General features: G+C 42.5%; 1 protein-coding gene across 7 annotated transcripts in view; it reads right to left on the bottom strand.

Annotated features, from left to right (window-relative positions):
* Window positions 1–17,689, bottom strand: part of Tmem164 (transmembrane protein 164) — a 498,963-nt gene that overhangs the window by 380,669 nt on the left and 100,605 nt on the right. For all 7 annotated transcript variants that reach the window (XM_045140037.1, XM_045140041.1, XM_004659138.3 and 4 more), the window contains one exon: window positions 5,005–5,071. In XM_045140037.1, coding sequence (XP_044995972.1) covers window positions 5,005–5,071 — 67 coding nt within the window. The remainder of the gene's footprint in view (window positions 1–5,004; window positions 5,072–17,689) is intronic.

Below are 17,689 nucleotides of genomic sequence, written 5' to 3'. Positions count from 1 at the left end.
TTCCAACGACATCCGATGTAGGTCCCACCACTTAGCTTTTACTAGGTTTCCAGAAGGTAGTTTAGCCTGGATGGCATGGTGTTCTTTGCCAAGTCTTAGGTGGTGCTGCTAAGGGATTCAACATCACCGTCAGACAAGACTCATGAGTAAAGTATCAAGGAACTCACAAAATACACACCATATCTGTCTCCAAATTATGAACTACTGAGAGCCTAGGTGGGGAAACTTCAATTCAGACATATGGACAAGTTTGAAGCAAGTGTCTCTCCTCACCAGTCCGTGCTTATGGGCTGGGGCTGTGGTTCTATGGCAAACTTGCCTAACAGGCACTCAGCCCTGATTACAACCCCCAGCAACACACATTAACACACATACACACACACACACACACACACACACACACACACACACACAATTTTATGGGCATTTGAGAAGAAGCTGTTTGCAGTTTTCTATGGCTATTCAGACAAGTGTATGCCTAATTCCATTAAGATGGAGGGAAGCTGCAATGCATAGTTTACACCTTGTCGCAATAGCATGTGTGTGCACAGACACAAGCAGACAGACAGACAGACAGACACACACACACACCCACACACCCACACACACACACTGAGTCTTGGGCACAAAAGAGGAAAAAGAGCTCTTTTGTGGAATTCAGGAGGCCTGAGAGTTATACACACACTCACTGTGATTCTCAGTAAGTTACCCTCAGAAACGGAGAAAAGCTCAAATCAAACAAGCTTTGAATACCTTACTAATCTCATATTCAATGGTTCCATAATGTGTTTCCCACCACTCCCTCCAAGAAACAGAAGGGTACATCACTGCAAAGTGACTCAAGAGTACTTTAACTGAAATTAGAAAGAAGCCTCCAGAATCCTTGTTTAAGGAGCACTTACGTGTAACGTGGGCCTTTGGAATGCAGGTCCATCCTACAGTGCACTAGGGTCGAAGACAGAGAAGTAGGTGGAACTGAGAGCCGCTGGGCATGTTCTAGCTGATCTGTAAATCCCACTGCCGGCAAGTTACAGAGCAAAGAACTGCTTACCGAAATTTGCTAATGACCCCAAACTCTTTATCTGACTGTGGCTATTCTCCAAGTCCCTCTCCCTCTGTCCTTATATATGAAAGTGTATATATATGTTGGTAGGACTAACACACACACATTAATTAGTTCTCTTTATTTTTCTTGCTTCCTCATTATTGCTAATGAGGGGAAAAGGATTTAAAAAGATAAAAGGGCCAAGAAGGAAAGGGAAAAGAGAAGTTAAGAGCTGCCTTCCTGCCTAATTGGATCATTGGGTTTAAGAACACACTGCTAATCTTCCTGTTTATCATCTGAAATCAATGGGAGCTCAACGAAGAGCTGCAAAGCAAACCACCCTAAAGACCAGAGTCACCCAGGAAGGGTACCAACCCTATGGGAATAAAACAGACCAAGACCAACTGAAAGACATCTACAAATGGAGACACATGAGTGCTTAGCTTTATTTTAGAGAATAAGTGTAAAGGTTTTCTAGAGTGATGGGAATCATTTGCTAAAACAGCCTATCTGGGGAGATGGCTCAACAAGTATGAGCACTTGTCTCTTAAGCATTAGGGCCGGAAAAGGTCTGTCACTTCTTGAGTTTAATCCTCACACCTACACCAAAAGCTAGTTGTGGCCAAACATATATATAACCCCAGTCTTGCAAGAGGCAGAGACTGGGAAATCGCTGGGGTTCACTGACCAAAAACAGCAGCTCTGGGCTAAAGGAGAGACTCCACCTCATGCAAATAAACGGATGAGAGACAGGAGGTACCCAAAGCTCCTCTGGCTTCTTTTGGCACATGCATGCATATGCACATATATGCATATGCTGCACATGTCACAGACCATACAATGCATACTACACACGCACCTAAAAAAATTTAAAAAACAGCCTGTGAAAGATATTTCCCTAACAAGGTAAGCTCCTAGGGCAAAGCTTGCCCTTTATTTGGCAAGTACTAGGTAATAGTTTAACAGATACAATAGCACATCTTTAACAGATACAATACCACACATTATGTGCCCCCAAATTCATATGCCTAAATTCCAACCCCTAGGGTCTCAGAATGTGAGTTCATATGAAACACAGGTTCAAAGAGGGAACTGAGGCAAAAGTAGGCTACGAGAATGGACTCTAATCCAGTCTGGTGGGTTTTCTTAGAAAAGTTGCCCACACAAAGAAATCATGTGAAGAAGGGACAAGATGTTTGCTATCTTCAAGCCCAAGAGGCCTGAGGAAACCAATCCTACTGACATCTTGACTTGAGAGACCATAATAATACTCTGTCTCAGATATTATTGTGAGGATAAAATAAACCCATCCATATACAAACACAACAGCACCTGGCATCAAATAAGCACTCAGGAAGTGGCAGCTGATACTGCTGTTCCTTCTCTTCCTGATAAAGGTCTGCGAAAAGCATCAGGACGCCCAAGGAAACACATGCCATTGGTGTAACAAAAGTGGCTCAAGGAAAACTTCACCACCCACTTTCTCAGTGATCTCCTCTATTTCTGTGCAAGACTAATCGTAACTTTGACACTTGTCCCATTGAGGAAGCATGGTTTTCCTTGAGGCAAAGTTTCATCAGAAACAGTGGTGAAAATGGCCTGACTTGAGGCAAAATAGCTTGAGTTTGGGGTTGGCCACATTCAGTCTCACAATCACTGGCTCCATTGGCACAGGGACTGTTTTCTGAGGTGGTCCCACTTCCTGGAATATGAGAACTGAGAAAAAGTTTCTCTCCCCTCTCTCCTGTCAATCTCCCAAGAGCCGGAATAAGGGGAGCAGAGAGGTGAGATGTCAGTGGGCCCTTGTCTCTAGAGTTCCCATCACAGGTAAGGAACCCCTTCTGGCCCACATTCCTGAGAGTGAGTCATAAGGAACAATGGTATCAGCTGGGAAAGTAGCCATTTTTCAAAGTATGGGTCTATTTTGTCTCTTTGGGTTATTTGTACCGTTCTATGACATAATATCCCTCTACTCTGAGGACCAAAGTAAGTGCACTTTTGCCACTGTTTGGTTGGTTGGTTGGTTGGTTGGTTGGTTGGTTGGTTGGTTTGGTATGGAGGAAGGAATCCAGGGCCTTGTATACACAAAGCATGTGTTCTTCCACTGAGCCATGGCTCCAGCCCCAAGGCAGGAGTTCTGATTCTATAGGTTAGCAGGTCAAGTTAGGTAGGTCATACTACAAGATACAGAAGAAAGAGCAGACTTTGCAGTGTATGCCACCTGTCAAGGGAACATGGAGTTGAATGAACGCTACCTATTAAGACATCTGCCTGCCATCCCCAGTGGCAGAAGCCCAAAATGGTGTGTACGTATAAGGTGTTCTGAGCCTTGGGTCTAGGCTGCATAAGCTACCATATAAGAAAATGCAGATGCAGTGAATATGAGGTGGGATGAAATCCTACATTTGACAGCACCCAGGTGAGGCTGGCCCTCGGACCAGACTTAGATTTATACACTTTGAGGAATTCTTGAGGTGAGTGCCTAGCACATAGATTCTCTGGGAATGCTCTGAAGGTATCACGTTGGGCCTTGATACAAATGTACACTCATTGTCTGTCATCACCCCCGACCCTGGCAATCAGCTTCTCTGGAGTTGGAGCCAGGTAAGCCTCCTGATTTGCTTCTTTGTTTTATGTTGCTATGGATGGAACTTGGAGCCTTCAACATGCAAGGAAGGTTATTTAGCATTGAGCTGCATAGTCCCAGCCCAGCTAATTAGATGAAGCCAGAGCATAATGAGGGCTTGAAATCAATGCTTTGGATATACACTTTCCCTTTTAATTTCTGCTGATGTGTCATATATATCTAGAATAGTGCAGCCATCACAAGGGCATAGATGAGTATTTGTGGAGAGGGGTTGATTATATCCTTCTGAAGGAGCAACACACAGTTCAGCTATGATCGTAGCTGCCACTAAGAATTCATGTGACTTCCTGAATGTCATTTCTTCTTCTGTGTAACAAGATGCCATAATGCTTTCCCTATCTGCCTCCTAGAACTATCATGTCAAGAGACCTTGTTAACTATAAAATGTTAGGCAAAAGGGATTATCATTTCAAGAGTTAAACTATGATCTTCATCTATGAGGCAAATTTAAGTCATGAAAACAGAAAGCAGTAACAACCATTTTTATGTCATTTCTTTCCCTGGGCTTCCTATGTGTGGCCTGTTAATCTCTCAGAGGCCCTGCATGTAGGAGTCTTGGGACAGTGTAGTGTCTCCCAAGACTTGTAGCTCCTGTTTCTTTCAAAGCCTGAGTGAGGTTGGGTGATGGGGACCTTACCCTAATCTATGGGTTTGGATGGATGAAGAAGAAATCTAATTCTTGGGCTGGAGTGATGGCTTACTGGTTAAGGCACTTGCCTGTAAAGCCAAAGGAGCCAGGTTCGACTCCCTAGGACCCATGTAAGCCAGATGCACATGCTTCTGGGTTCATTTGCAGTGGCTAAAGGCCCTGGCACACCCATTCTCTCTCTATATCTGCATATCTCTCTCTCTCTGTCACATAATAAAATAAATAAATAAATTTTTAAAAAGAAATCTAATTCTTGCTCATGGAGGTCCTTGGAAAAATGGACAGGTTTTGAGTCTTCCCTAGCACATGTTTCTAGGCCAATGTGACTCATTTACCTGATCTCTCCTTAGAACATGGGGAGGATCTATGTTTAAGGATGGGGTCCTAGACCCTCTTTTTCACACACATCAAACTTCCACAATAGTTTTTGTAGACTTTTTTGGCTTATTCTCATTCTGATCTAAACCCTTACTGCAGCCCTCAAGTTCTACCAAAATACTCCCATCCCACCAAGCTCCACTGCATCCAAGACTGTGTCAGACCTCAGCATTAGCATATACAGCATAGGTAAACTGCAATCACATGAGCATATGTGCTAAGAACGAGGATGAACACTGGGTAACTAGTTTGGACACTGCTGATCCATTTCTAGAAACTACTCACCAGCCGGGTATTTACCACAGGAAACAGCAATGCCAAGAGAGCGCCATTCAACATGTGCATCTGTAACCTAGAAGGGAAGAAAATCAACAGGTCAGACTCGGAAGCACAGAGAGACACAAGCAAATGAGGTTAAACCAGCCATATGGGAGACAACTATATGTATACAAGTTGCTTTCTGTATAAAACAGCCCAAGAGTTTGCCCAAATTCAAAGTAAATTAAAAGCAGCATTCTTCAGCATTAACTAAAACATGCTAAGAGCACCATCAAATCCCTAGTACACTTTCTTAATACACTTTGGTTATGAAACATCATTATATAACGAGCTGTGTGTTCATTAAACATTCAGCTCCAACTGAAAGCTTTAACTTCTGTGGCATTTGAAAAGAGGCGTCACAGCAGCTCAGCGCTCCATGTTACTGCACAAGCCTGTGTATGAGAACATGGTAGAGTGTCTGCTTAGGCTGCACATGGAGTTCAAGCCCCAGAATTACAGGCAAGAAGAGAACAGAGGTGGAGGGGGATGAAGGAGGGAAATGAGAGCTAGATGTGGTGGCTTATGCCTATAATTCCAGCACTCCAAAGGTACAAGCAGAAGAATCAAGAGTTCAAAGCTATCCTTGCTACACAGAAAGTCTGAGGTCAGCCTGAGCTACATGAGACCCTGACTCAAAAATAAACAAATAAACATTTTACAAAAGAAGGAAAGAAAAAAAAAAAAAACGATGAGACTATCAGGTCGGGATACTGAGTTCCATTCTAAATACCAGACTTGTGACCTTATACTAGGAACCATTCAGAAATCAAGAACAGTTATCTCAATAACAAACTCTTGTAGCAAGGCATCTGAGGAGAGATTTAGGCCACTTCCTGTATCACTGAAGACTAAGAGTTATGAGGGAGGCACAAATGATAACTGTTTCACCTGAGAGTAGATGTGGTAAGCCATAGATAACCTCCACTAAGCTATGCCTCTGAGACATGCAACAGTAGACACTAGCTGAATAAGATACATGCTGATGACTGAATATCTCCTTCCCCTCTCCCCCTCCTTCTCTCTTTCCCTCTTTCTTCCTTTTCTTACCCTCTCTCTCCTTCCTTCTCTCCCTCCCCCCCTCCCCTCACCTCCCAGAAGTCTTGGGATACCAGGATATCTCCTATGCCCAAGACAGAGAAGGCAGGCCAAATGCAAAGACTCCTAGACCATTGGCTCTTCTCTTGTATCTCAGAGTCATATTTCTGAGAAATACTTCAAGCCAACCCCACAAATGACACAGAAACCCCAGCTGTTTTCATCTTCCTCGATCTGCTTCCTCCTGCAGCTCTAAAAAATCTCAGTGATGGTAATGCACAGAATATACTCCCAGCAATTATCAAGTTGACTGCTGTACATGAATCTTCTCACTTAATTTTTGTTACTGATATTTTCTGAGAAAGGGTCTCATGCATTCCAAGCTACCCTCATTGTGTGGCTGAGGATGACGTTGAACTTCTGAGCCCCCGGACCCCATCTCCCAAGTGCATGCATGCTAGTCAGGCACTCAACTAACTGAGCTATATTCCCCACCTTCTCACTTAATTTTGATAGAAATCTTCTGAAACAGGCATAATGGCTTTTCTCATTGTGTTGATATGGAAACCAGGTTCATTCAGAGAAGTAAGGTAACTTGGTCATTAGCAGGAGTCACACCCAAATTGACCTGACTCCAGACTCCAAACTCGTGTATCCTTCTCACCACCTTATATTAGAGCCACCCTCCACTTTATCTTTCCCAAATATGTGCACAGATGGTAGTCAGAGATACTCTTGTCATTCCTTTTCTTTACTGGGGATCTTTCTATTTCGTCCTGCATATTAAGCCACAAATAATATGATTTCATAGGGTAACATTACTAAGGAGAGAAGTCTCTAGACATCTCAGGTCCTCATACTCCTATAGGCTAACAGGGCTAGCCTTGGTCCATAAGGAGGAGCACACCAAGGCAATGCCACTCCTGCTACCTCACGCCAACCAGGTGCTTTTTCAAGAAGATCATCTAAGGAGACACTTGAGGCCCTGTGTACAGCTTCTAGACCTAACCCTGTTTCTGGTCCCCCCGTGAGACAGCCACAGCATAGACTCTTGCTGGAAGAGGAAATCTCATATGTATGGTCGACGTACTGCTGGATTCTCATGCCTTGATTTGCCATTAACCTCGAAGGAATGTTGGCATTTGTACACAGCTAATTAGGCATTTGGGTACTAAAACTTACATCTTGAGGATGGTGGAATCCATTTCAAGGGCTCATGAAGGGACAATGATAAAGATAAAATTAACTTCAAGATACAAATAATTGAGTTCCCAGATAAAAGACAAACCTTCTACATAAAAAATTCAGTTATGGGTTGGAGAGATGGCTTAGCGGTTAAGCGCTTGCCTGTGAAGCCTAAGGACCCCAGTTCGAGGCTCGGTTCCCCAGGTCCCACGTTAGCCAGATGCACAAGGGGGCACACGCGTCTGGAGTTCGTTTGCAGAGGCTGGAAGCCCTGGCGCGCCCATTCTCTCTCTCTCCCTCTATCTGTCTTTTTCTCTGTGTCTGTCGCTCTCAAATAAATAAATAAATAAATAATTTTTTAAAAAGAATAATTAAAAAATTCAGTTATATAAGGTTTCTTTTATGTGTTTGTGGGGAGGTACATATATGTGTACCAAAAAGTGGACTATTACCTGTAATATACAAAAGGTCTTGCATATTAGTATTTATAAAAATACTGAACATGTTCTTATCACTCAGTTAAATATTCAAATGAATCCCATTGTTCAAATCTTCAGATTTTATTATAACCAGCTGAGAAAACCAATTCTCTATTGACTTGCAGATCATATGGGCAATAAGGCATAAATCACCAAGTTTCAAACCTGCAGTTTTGCCACTGTACTAAGCTGCAAATGTATGACATGAACATTGTATATCTCGTGTATGTGTGTGCTGTATGTATACATCAGACAGAAGGCCAGGCAGGAATAAGTTCTGGGATATCCATGGGGCTTCAAGGTCATGTCTAAGAAAATTCTATCCTTGGTGTGTTCCATAGTAAAATGTCCTCTATGATACTGCTATGGCACCTCTACAGATTCAGAGCACAACATAAGTATCAAAATGACTAAATCAGAGGCAAACGTTTTTTGGGGGTTTTTGTTTTTTTTTTTTTTTTTTGGTTGTTGTTATCCCCCACCAACACTCCCAAGCCCCTGCCGGTATGGTGGCACACATCTTTATTCCCAGCACTCGGAAGGCCAAGCTAGGAAGATCACAGTGAGCTCAAGGCCAACATAATAGTTCATTGTGAATTCCAGTTTAGCCTGGGCTAGAGCAAGATCCTACCTTGAAAAACCAAAAAAGGGGGAAAAAAAAGAAAAGGCAAAACAGGTTGTGTTTTCACTATATATTGGTCTTAAGCCTACCACCTAGATCTCTATAAGTAATAGCAAATAAATACTGGGCCACTAGAAAGTCCTGTGAGTATTCTCATATTGGTACAATGAGAATCTTCATAGCTTTCAACTCATAACTTTAGTATGTAGTTAACAGATGTAAATGGCTTAGAAAAGTATATGCTATTGAGTTGGGACTCATGTTTTATTAGATCAAAATGTTAAAATTATGAAGAGATTACCTAAATCCCCTAGCCCCCCCCAACACATACTCACACAATTACTTTTCTGTTCTGTTTTTCTTAGTTGGGAAAATCTATTGCAGATTTAGAGACTGGAAGGGCTCAGGAAGGAGAAGATTGGTTACAGACTCCAGCTCAAATATGAACAGGGTGGAAGAGCAATGGAGTGGACCACCACAGTCAAGTACATAGAATAACACAAAGGCACAGAGACATCTATACATTACATATACCACACATTATTACACACACACACTCAAGCAAAAAAAGGCAAAAATAGAAAAAAGGGGGGGAACTGAGGACTTGGCTCATCATGTAAAAGCAATCACTGCACAAGCATGAAGTTTGAAGGAACGTGATGTGCTCCGAGTTCAATTCCCCAGCACCCATGTAAACAACTGGACATAGTCACACATGCCTATAAGCCTAGGCCTGTAGTGGTGGGGGATACAGACAGAATTGCTGGGGCTCACTGGTCAGCCAGTCTGACTGAGAACAGCAGGTCTGAGTTCAGTGAGAGATTATGTCTCAGGGAAACAAAGCATGAAAACAACAAAGAAGGAACCTGATGTTCTCCTCTGGTCACCACAGGTGAGCATGCATGCACACACACGTGTATACACTATACATACACATATCACAAACATATCACACCATGTTTACGCACACACATGCAAACCAAAAAGAAAAATTTTGAACTTGCTTCAATAAAAATATGTAAATTGATCTGAAAGACAGTTTAAAAGACAACCAGTAGGCTGGAGAGATTGCTCAGCGGTTAAAGGCACATGTTTGCAAAGCCTGCCAACCTGGGTTCAACTGCCCAGTACCCACATAAAACCAAATGCATAAAGTGGCATATGTGTATGAAGTTCCTTTGCATTGGCACGAAGCCCTTGTATGCCTGTGTTGGTGTCCTCCCGCCATCCCTCAAATAAATGATAATGTTAAAAGATAATTAAAATAAAAGCTATAGAATGGGGGAAATATTGAAATCAAAGATCTTTCATAGAATATATAAGGAATCTTCAAACTCAACAATAAAAACACAAACATCTCAACTTAAAACTGAGCTAAAGTTACTGGGGAGATGGATCAAATTGTAAAGTGCTTGTCATGAAGCATGAAGACCTGAGTTCAGATCCCTAGCACCCATATAAAAGCTGGGAGTAACAGCATATGCTTCCAATCTCAGAGCTGGGAAGGCTGAGATAGAAGGAACCCTAGGGCTTGCTGGCCAGCTAGGCTAGCTCAATTGGTGAACTCCTGGGTCAGTGAGAGACTCTGTGTCAAAAAATAAAATGAAGGCTGGAGAGATGACTTAGTGGTTAAGGTGTTTGCCTGTGAAGGCTAAGGACCCAGGATCAATTTCCCAGAACCCACATAGGCCAGATGCACATAGTGGTGCATGCTGTTGGATGTTCATTTTCAGTAGCTAGAGGCCCTAATGGGCCCATTCTCCCTCCGTAATAACAACAATAAATAAATAAAATAACAAAATTTTAGAAAATAAGGTGGTGCCAGGCGTGGTAGCGCTGCCTTTAATCCCAATACTTGGGAAATAGAGGTAGGAGGATTGCTGTGAGTTTGAGGCCACCCTGAGACTACATAGTGAATTCCAGGTCAGCTTGGCTAGAGCAAGACCCTACTTTGAAAAGAAAAAAAGTGGTAAGCAATTATAGATACTTGATGTTGACTTCTGGCCTAACACACACACACCTACTACAGGTGCTCACACACATACAAATAAACTTACACATATACCAACAAAGGCTAAAAGCCTTGAATATATGGAACACATATCATTAGTGAAATGCAAATAAAACTATAGTTAGATCGGTCCTCACCTATTAACAGAATCACTCAAAAAAAAAAAAATACTGGTATTGGGCTAGAGAAGTGGCTTAGTGGTTAAGGTGCTTGCCTGTGAAGCCTAAGGGCACATGTTCAACCATCCAGGTCCCATATAAGCTAGACACACAGTGATGCAAGCACGTAAGGTCACACATGCACACAAGGGGGTGCATGCATCTGGAGTTCGACTGCAGTGGCTAGAGGTCCTGGTACACCAAATCTCTCTCTCTTTCTCTCTCTCACACATAAAAAGAAAAGGCAGTCTGCTAGGTTTGCCTCAAAAGAAAAAAGAATACTGATATTAGCTATCACTGGAGAAAATGTAGAGAAACTAGAAGTGTCATACATTATGGGTAAACATGGGAAAGATAAAAGAACAAATATGGGGCAAGGGAGATGGCTCATTGGTTAAAGATACTTGTTTGCAAAGCCTGATATCCTGGGTTCAATTCCCCAGTACCTACATAAAGCAAGGTACACAAAGTAGCACCTGCATCTGGAGTTTGTTTGCAGTGGCTAGAGGCCCTGGTGGCATGAGCCTATTCTCATTCATTCACTCATTCATGTTCTCTCCCTCCCTCCTTATCCCCCCCAAATAAATTTTAAAAAATAAAATTTAAGCCAGGCATGGTGGCACACACCTTTAATCCCAGCACACAGGAGAAAGAGGTAGGAGAATCACTGTGAGTTTGAGGCCAGCCTGAGACTACATAGTGAATTCCAGGTCAGCCTGGACTAGAGAGAGACCCTAACTCAAAAAAAAAAAATTAAAGAGTACAAATATAGAAATTTTTAGTGGTATATTATTGTTTTTTAAAAGTGTAGAAAGCTGACTACATTCCATGACAACAATCCTGCTCCAGAATATGTATCATTCTGAGATGAAACATTACATTGCCATGAAAACCTACTCACAAATGTCTACAGCAACTCTACTCATAATAGCCAAACTACGGAATAGGCCCAGGTGCCCTTAAAACTACTGTATATACATGGTATGGCAAAGCACCCAGCACAACAATGAATATACATGCAACCACATGGATAGATCACAAAGGCTTTTTGGCTGCATGTGCAAAGCCACATGCAATAGGGTTCCATTCATATGACATTCTTTTTTAAATATTTATTTATTTATAAGACAGAGAGGTAGGGAGAAGGAGAAGGAGAGAGAATGGGCACAATAGGGCCTCTAGCCACTGCAAACTAACTTGAGACACATGCGCCACCTTGTGCATCTGGCTGATGTGTGTCCTGGGGAATCAAAGCTGGGTCCTTAGGCTTCATAGGCAAACACCTTAACTGCTAAGACATATCTCCTGCCTCCTATTCATATGACATTCTTAAGAGAATGAAATGAAAGTGAAAGAGAATGCTGACTGGCTGCCAGATTTTACAGATGCAAGGGTTTTAGTAACAATAGGATATACTATACCCTGAGTATGCTGGCAGTTACACTAATCCGCACATGTTAAAACTCACAGAATTTCATACCAAAAAGACAATTTCCATATGAGGAAATTTAAAATATACGAGAAACAAGCAGTGAACTCTCCCAGCCTCAGCTTTCACACCCACAGAGGGATCTGAGATTCTAAGTTTCCCAAACAATGCATTCTTGCCCTAGTCTCTTTTATCTTGAAATTTTCAAACATACAGTAATGTATTACAGTATAGTTCACAGCCTTGTTAAGATATATTTATGTGGAGTGGGAGGCACATCATTTTATTTCTAAATATCCATGCAGGAAAAATGGAAAGGAAATCATACCAACCTATTAACAGGAATTACCAGTTATTCTTATTGATATCTTTATTGTTTCATTTTCCCCTTACATGAGCATGCTTTATTTTTATTACAAGAATGAAATATTTCTACTTTTCACTGGTAACTGAGGAGCTTCTGTATCCCTTGCCCAGATTTTATGCTGTATTGTTCACTTTGGGAATGGCTTTTGTCTAATATATAGCATAGGAGATGTCCCAGTAGGCTTTCATAGGGGCTGGGTCTTAAGGCTTTGCAGTAATGAATCCAAAGCTAAGCCAAAAGAGAAGCCAGGAATGGTATGTGCCCATTCCTCAGCTGAGTACTGTTCTCCACTGGGCCCAAAATGGAATGAGTTATCTGGAGTTCTTGTCTTCCCTTTAAAGAAAAACATTATTTACATGGTAAGAGAGGTAGGTGGAGAGAGGACGGACACACCGGGGCCTCCAATCACTGCAAACGAACTCTAGAAGCATGTGCCACTCTTCATCTGCTTCTCGTGGGTATCAGGGAATTGTAGATATCAGGGAAGTGAACCCTAGCTGGTTGGTAGGCGTTTTGCAACAATTGCTGTTAGCTTCTGAGTCATGTCCCCAACCCCTAGCTGTCCTTTTACTTGAAGATGATGCACATCCAAAAGCATGTTTAAAGTACAGCTCCACAGGAGGAAAAGGAAAGGGAGTAGTCTCTACCCAAGAAACCTTAAGTGAGAACTTCCTGGATAGACAAAATGGAATATGCATATGTCAGGAAAGAAGCCAGTTTCCCTTGTGAATAGAAAAGTAGAAGAAAGCTTTAAGTACACACAAATGTGGGGTACAATCCTGCCAGAAGACAACTAGGAAAGCAGACACCTGAGCGGAGTGCATACCAAAAGAAGTGGTCCTCCTGAGTTGTTGCTAACTTCCTGTGACTCTTCTAGGTCCCTGGTGTCCTGCCCCTTTAAATCTGCTGTATTCATTTGTACAGCTTTCTCTCCCTTGCCAAGAACTGAGTCTTAATAAGGCTGCACAAGCCAGGGGTCGTTTTCCAAACACCTTTCTCAGTAATGAGTACAAAGCTAAGCCAAAAAATCATCCATGTCCATGATCAAGCTGCCAAAAAGCTGCTCTTTTTAAATACTGCATGTCTCCAAGACACAGTTCCAAATCTCTCGGGTTCTATAAGAATTCATCTGATAAGCCCTGGAAGAGCAGTACCCAGATACTAAGATCCAAAAGGTCCAACCCTGATCTATATTAACATCCTCACTGCAGTCCCAGAGACGAGCATCCCTGGGGAAAGCCATGCTGTTTAAAACTCAGAATTATGATAAGCGGGACGTACAAAAGAGGCTGCCCAGCTACTGAATTATCTTAATTACTATCATGTGGCCCAAAGGCCAACAGGATATCAGGCTTGCAATGCCATGATCACATGTCAGGCTGCCCTAATTCTTACCCTCACCCACCCCCTACCCCCACGCTTCCCTCACCTACCTTGGCTCAAACCTGGCCTGCAGTCCTTTCACCATCCAGCTATGTACTTCCTGGTCTCTGTGACACAGATGAAATTTCATCTCCTCCCCTACAAAAGCCTCTCCTGACTGAGTCAGCAGATACTCATGAGCAGATAATCCCACTTGCATCACAGACCCACTGCTCTCCATGTGCTCATGAAGATGAACAGATTTCAGAGATTCAGTACTGGGGAGGGGCATACTATAGTCTCTGCTACACAGTTTTCTTACCCCGGAGGGGGGCAGGGAGTTCACTGCCATTCAATCTGCCTGGCTCAGTGACTCACTCCAAGAGTACCCCACCTGGCACATTAAATGGTGGTAAGAAGCAACTAAACTGTCAGATCACAACCAAAAGCTGGAAAAACCTTAGTTTAGCTGTCATTCCCATTTCCTTACATTCAAGAGAGAATGGGGAGAGAGGGAGAGAGGGAGGGAGGAAGAGAGGAAGAAAGGAAGAGAGGGAGAGAGAGAAGGAGGGAGAAAGAGAGCACCAACTTCTATAAGAAGTTCCCAGGACCTTGTGAAACCCTCTTCTATAAAGAGCAATCAGGGGCTGGGGAGATACCTCAGTAGTTAAAAGGGGCATGCTTACAAAGCTTGCAAGCCTGGGTTTAATCCCCCAGAACCCACATATAGCTTGACTCCTCACTCCCTCTATCTCCCCTCATAAATATATCAGGAAAAAAATTAAATCAAGAGAGAGCGAGCAACCAGGACACCAAAGAACAAGCTGAGAATTGGCAGCCCTCTGTACTGGTTGGATCCAAAGAGTCTGGGAAAATGAAACAAAAGTTCTCTACAACATGATGACAATACCCTTCATTAGCCTAGCTAAGACATCAATAACACTCAAAGGAACTCTGAAGCTCCCAAGGGTACAGGACTCATGGCTTCTTCAACTCTTGGTCCAGATATCTTAGCTTTCATTCACCTTAACAAGGGAGAGTATATTGGACCAAGATATGCTAACTCTGCTTCAAGAAGCATTTTAAGCACACCAAAGCCCTGCTCTGTTACTCTCAACTCCTGAGCAGGTTGAAGAGCCTAGTGGGAATTTAAGTTCTTTTCAGGTCTTGGTCAAACTGAGGGCAGCTGAGGCTGGAGCTGGGAGGCAGAGTGTCCTCTATGTACCACAAGGAGAATAAGGTTAGGCCAAGTCAGGAGGGCAGCACTGTTTCCAGATGGACCTCAGGTCTCCAGCTGATAAGACAGAATCTTTGCCTGGAGCTTGCAGCTGCCTCCAGCTGGTGGCTGCTCTCTTTTCTGGTGATTTGGCTATGGTTAGTAAGGCAGAATTTTTCTGGCCTTAGAAAGGAAAGACATCATCTCCAAAAAGCATAACTAGCCATCATTTGTGCTATAAGCAAGAGGAAGGACTGTCTGGATATGACAACTCTAATATGAAGACTTACAAAAGTACCAGAGGTACCTCAAGCCTTTGGAGCAGGAGAGTCTGTTCTCATGCTTATATCAGAAGATGTGAACATTAGCTCCATGCATCTTCATCCCTAAAGACCACAGGATGATGTACTAGGAGGAACTGCAGCTTTCCAGAACCCTTCAACCCCCAAAGTATTCACTTTAATATTTATTTATTTGAAACAAAGAGAGGGACAGAAAGAGGGAGAAAGAGAGAGAGAGAGAATGGGTACACCAGAGCCTCTAACCACTGCAAATGAACTCCAGATGCATACTCCCACTTGGGCATCTGGCATATATGGTACCTGGAGAATTAAACCTGGGTACTTAGGCTTTGCAGACAAGTATGTTTAACCACTAAGCAATCTCTCCAGCACCATTTTAAAAGAGGCCGAAAGAAGACAGACAGGCAGAGAGAATTGGTGCCTCAGGGCCTCCAGCCATTGCAAACCAACTCCAGATGCATGTGCCACTCTAGCTTACATGGGTACTGAAGAATGGAACCCAGGTTGTTAGGCTTTGTAGGCAAGTGTCTTAACGTCTTTCCAGAATCATTTTAAAATATATTTTTATTTATTTGAGAGAGAGAGAAAGAGGGAGAGAGAGAGAACAAGGATGGGTGTGCCAGGGCCTCTGGCCACTGCAAGCAAACTCCAGACACATGCACCCCCTTGTGCAGCTGGCTTACATGGGTCCTCAGGAATCGAACCAAGTTCCTTTAGCTTTGTAGGCAAACTCTTTAACTGCTAAGCCATCTCTCCAGCCCCTCCAGACTCATTTTAAATAATCAAGAAATCTCTCTCCCACTGCCTTCTATCTTCTGAAGGTTGATCTTCCATTGTACAATCTCATCCACCACCCCACCTCAGTCTTAGTCTCTCCATGTATGCTAGATCTAATTCCTCTAACCTTAAGGTTAGCAAAGTATGGTCCTCCTATTCTGGCTTTTGGTAATGTGATAAAAGTATGTATCATAAAATTTCCAGGATTAAAAGTTTTTAGAATACAGTTCAGTGGCATTAAGTGTATTCACATTGCACAGTTATTACCACCAGAGATTTCTACACATTTTGCAACTGGTCCTCCTGTTTATCTAACTGAATCATGTTTGAAACATAGCCACACTCCTTTGCCAAGTTCTATGGCCCTTTCTCAATACACAAGTTAAGTAGCTCAAGCCCAGAGATCATATATCCTATATCATAAGGCCCTGGAGATCTAAAGAATTTACTATATCATCTTTTACAGAAAAAGGTCACTGAGTGCTGCCCTAAACCAAAAAAACACCCTAGGTTTCAATGTTAAAATAGTTTGTGGCTAACAGCTAACACAATCTCCCCTAACTCACCACTGCAATACCTACAATGACTCAGAAAAAGAGGAATTTCCTCAAATCACTAAAACTTGGACTGATGGTCATACTACAGGCAACATATGGGAGAAATCTCCATTAAAAATATGGTTAATGCTGGGCCAGGCGTGGTGGTGCACACCTTTAATCCCAGCACTCAGGAGGCAGAGGTAGGAGGATTGCCGTGAGATCGAAGCCACCCTGAGACTCCATAGTCAGCCTGGGCTACAGTGAGACCCTACCTCAAAAAAATGGTTAATGCTAAAATAATAAAAACAAAATTCATGGCCAACTTATGTAGCAACTTCTAGAAACCCAAGAGAGTTAAAGAAAATACTAAATCCTCAGGCTGCTATCCACCTCATGGCTTGCAAAGTGAGAGTCCATCTGGCCATCAGCAAACCAGACAGCCATTCCTCCATTCCTTGTAGGTGAAATCAGTAACTCCCTAAACTGGTTTGTATCTACTTGGAGACTCTAATTCTCCAGTCAAAACAGTAGAATGTGGTCTAATTGGTACTGGCACACTGCATTCTGAGTGGGCGGCTCCCAAAGGAAAACTCAGGGAGGGAGTCACACATGTGAAAGGCTGTAGATTTTTCCATACTTCTTTGTTCCAGAGTATCCAAGAGCTTAGTCGTACAGATAGAAATCCATATTGGCCCAGAAGAATCCACTAAACAAAGTTGCTAGACTGTGGGAAACAGGCTAAAAGTCATGTGTATCAAGGTTCAAACCAATACCATAAAGAACATTAAAATACTTAAAGGCAGAACCAGGCGTGGTGGTGCACATCTTTAATCCCAGCACTCAGGAGGTAGAGGTAGGAGGATCGCTGTGAGTTCAAAGCCACTCTGAGACTACATAGTTAATTTCCAGGTCAGCCTGAGCCAGAGTGAGACCCTATGACAAAAAAAAAAAAAAAAAAAAAAAAAAACAGGCAGTCTACACACCCTGTTATTGATATATATAAAAGGTCCTCCCTTGAATGTGCATATACAAAAATAATAGAGCAGGGTTCCTATGAAAATCTGTGATTGCACAAAGCAAAATGTATATCATTCTGAAGACTTGGAGGAAACACAATGCCTGAATTCAGTCTGTGAATAAGAAGAAATATTTTAGAAAAATATTTGT

Source organism: Jaculus jaculus, chromosome X, assembly GCF_020740685.1.
Source record: "Jaculus jaculus isolate mJacJac1 chromosome X, mJacJac1.mat.Y.cur, whole genome shotgun sequence".
In the NCBI taxonomy this organism is placed as follows: Eukaryota; Metazoa; Chordata; class Mammalia; order Rodentia; family Dipodidae; genus Jaculus; species Jaculus jaculus.
Note: the sequence above shows the minus strand (reverse complement) of the source record. Positions and strands in the feature narration are given on the sequence as shown.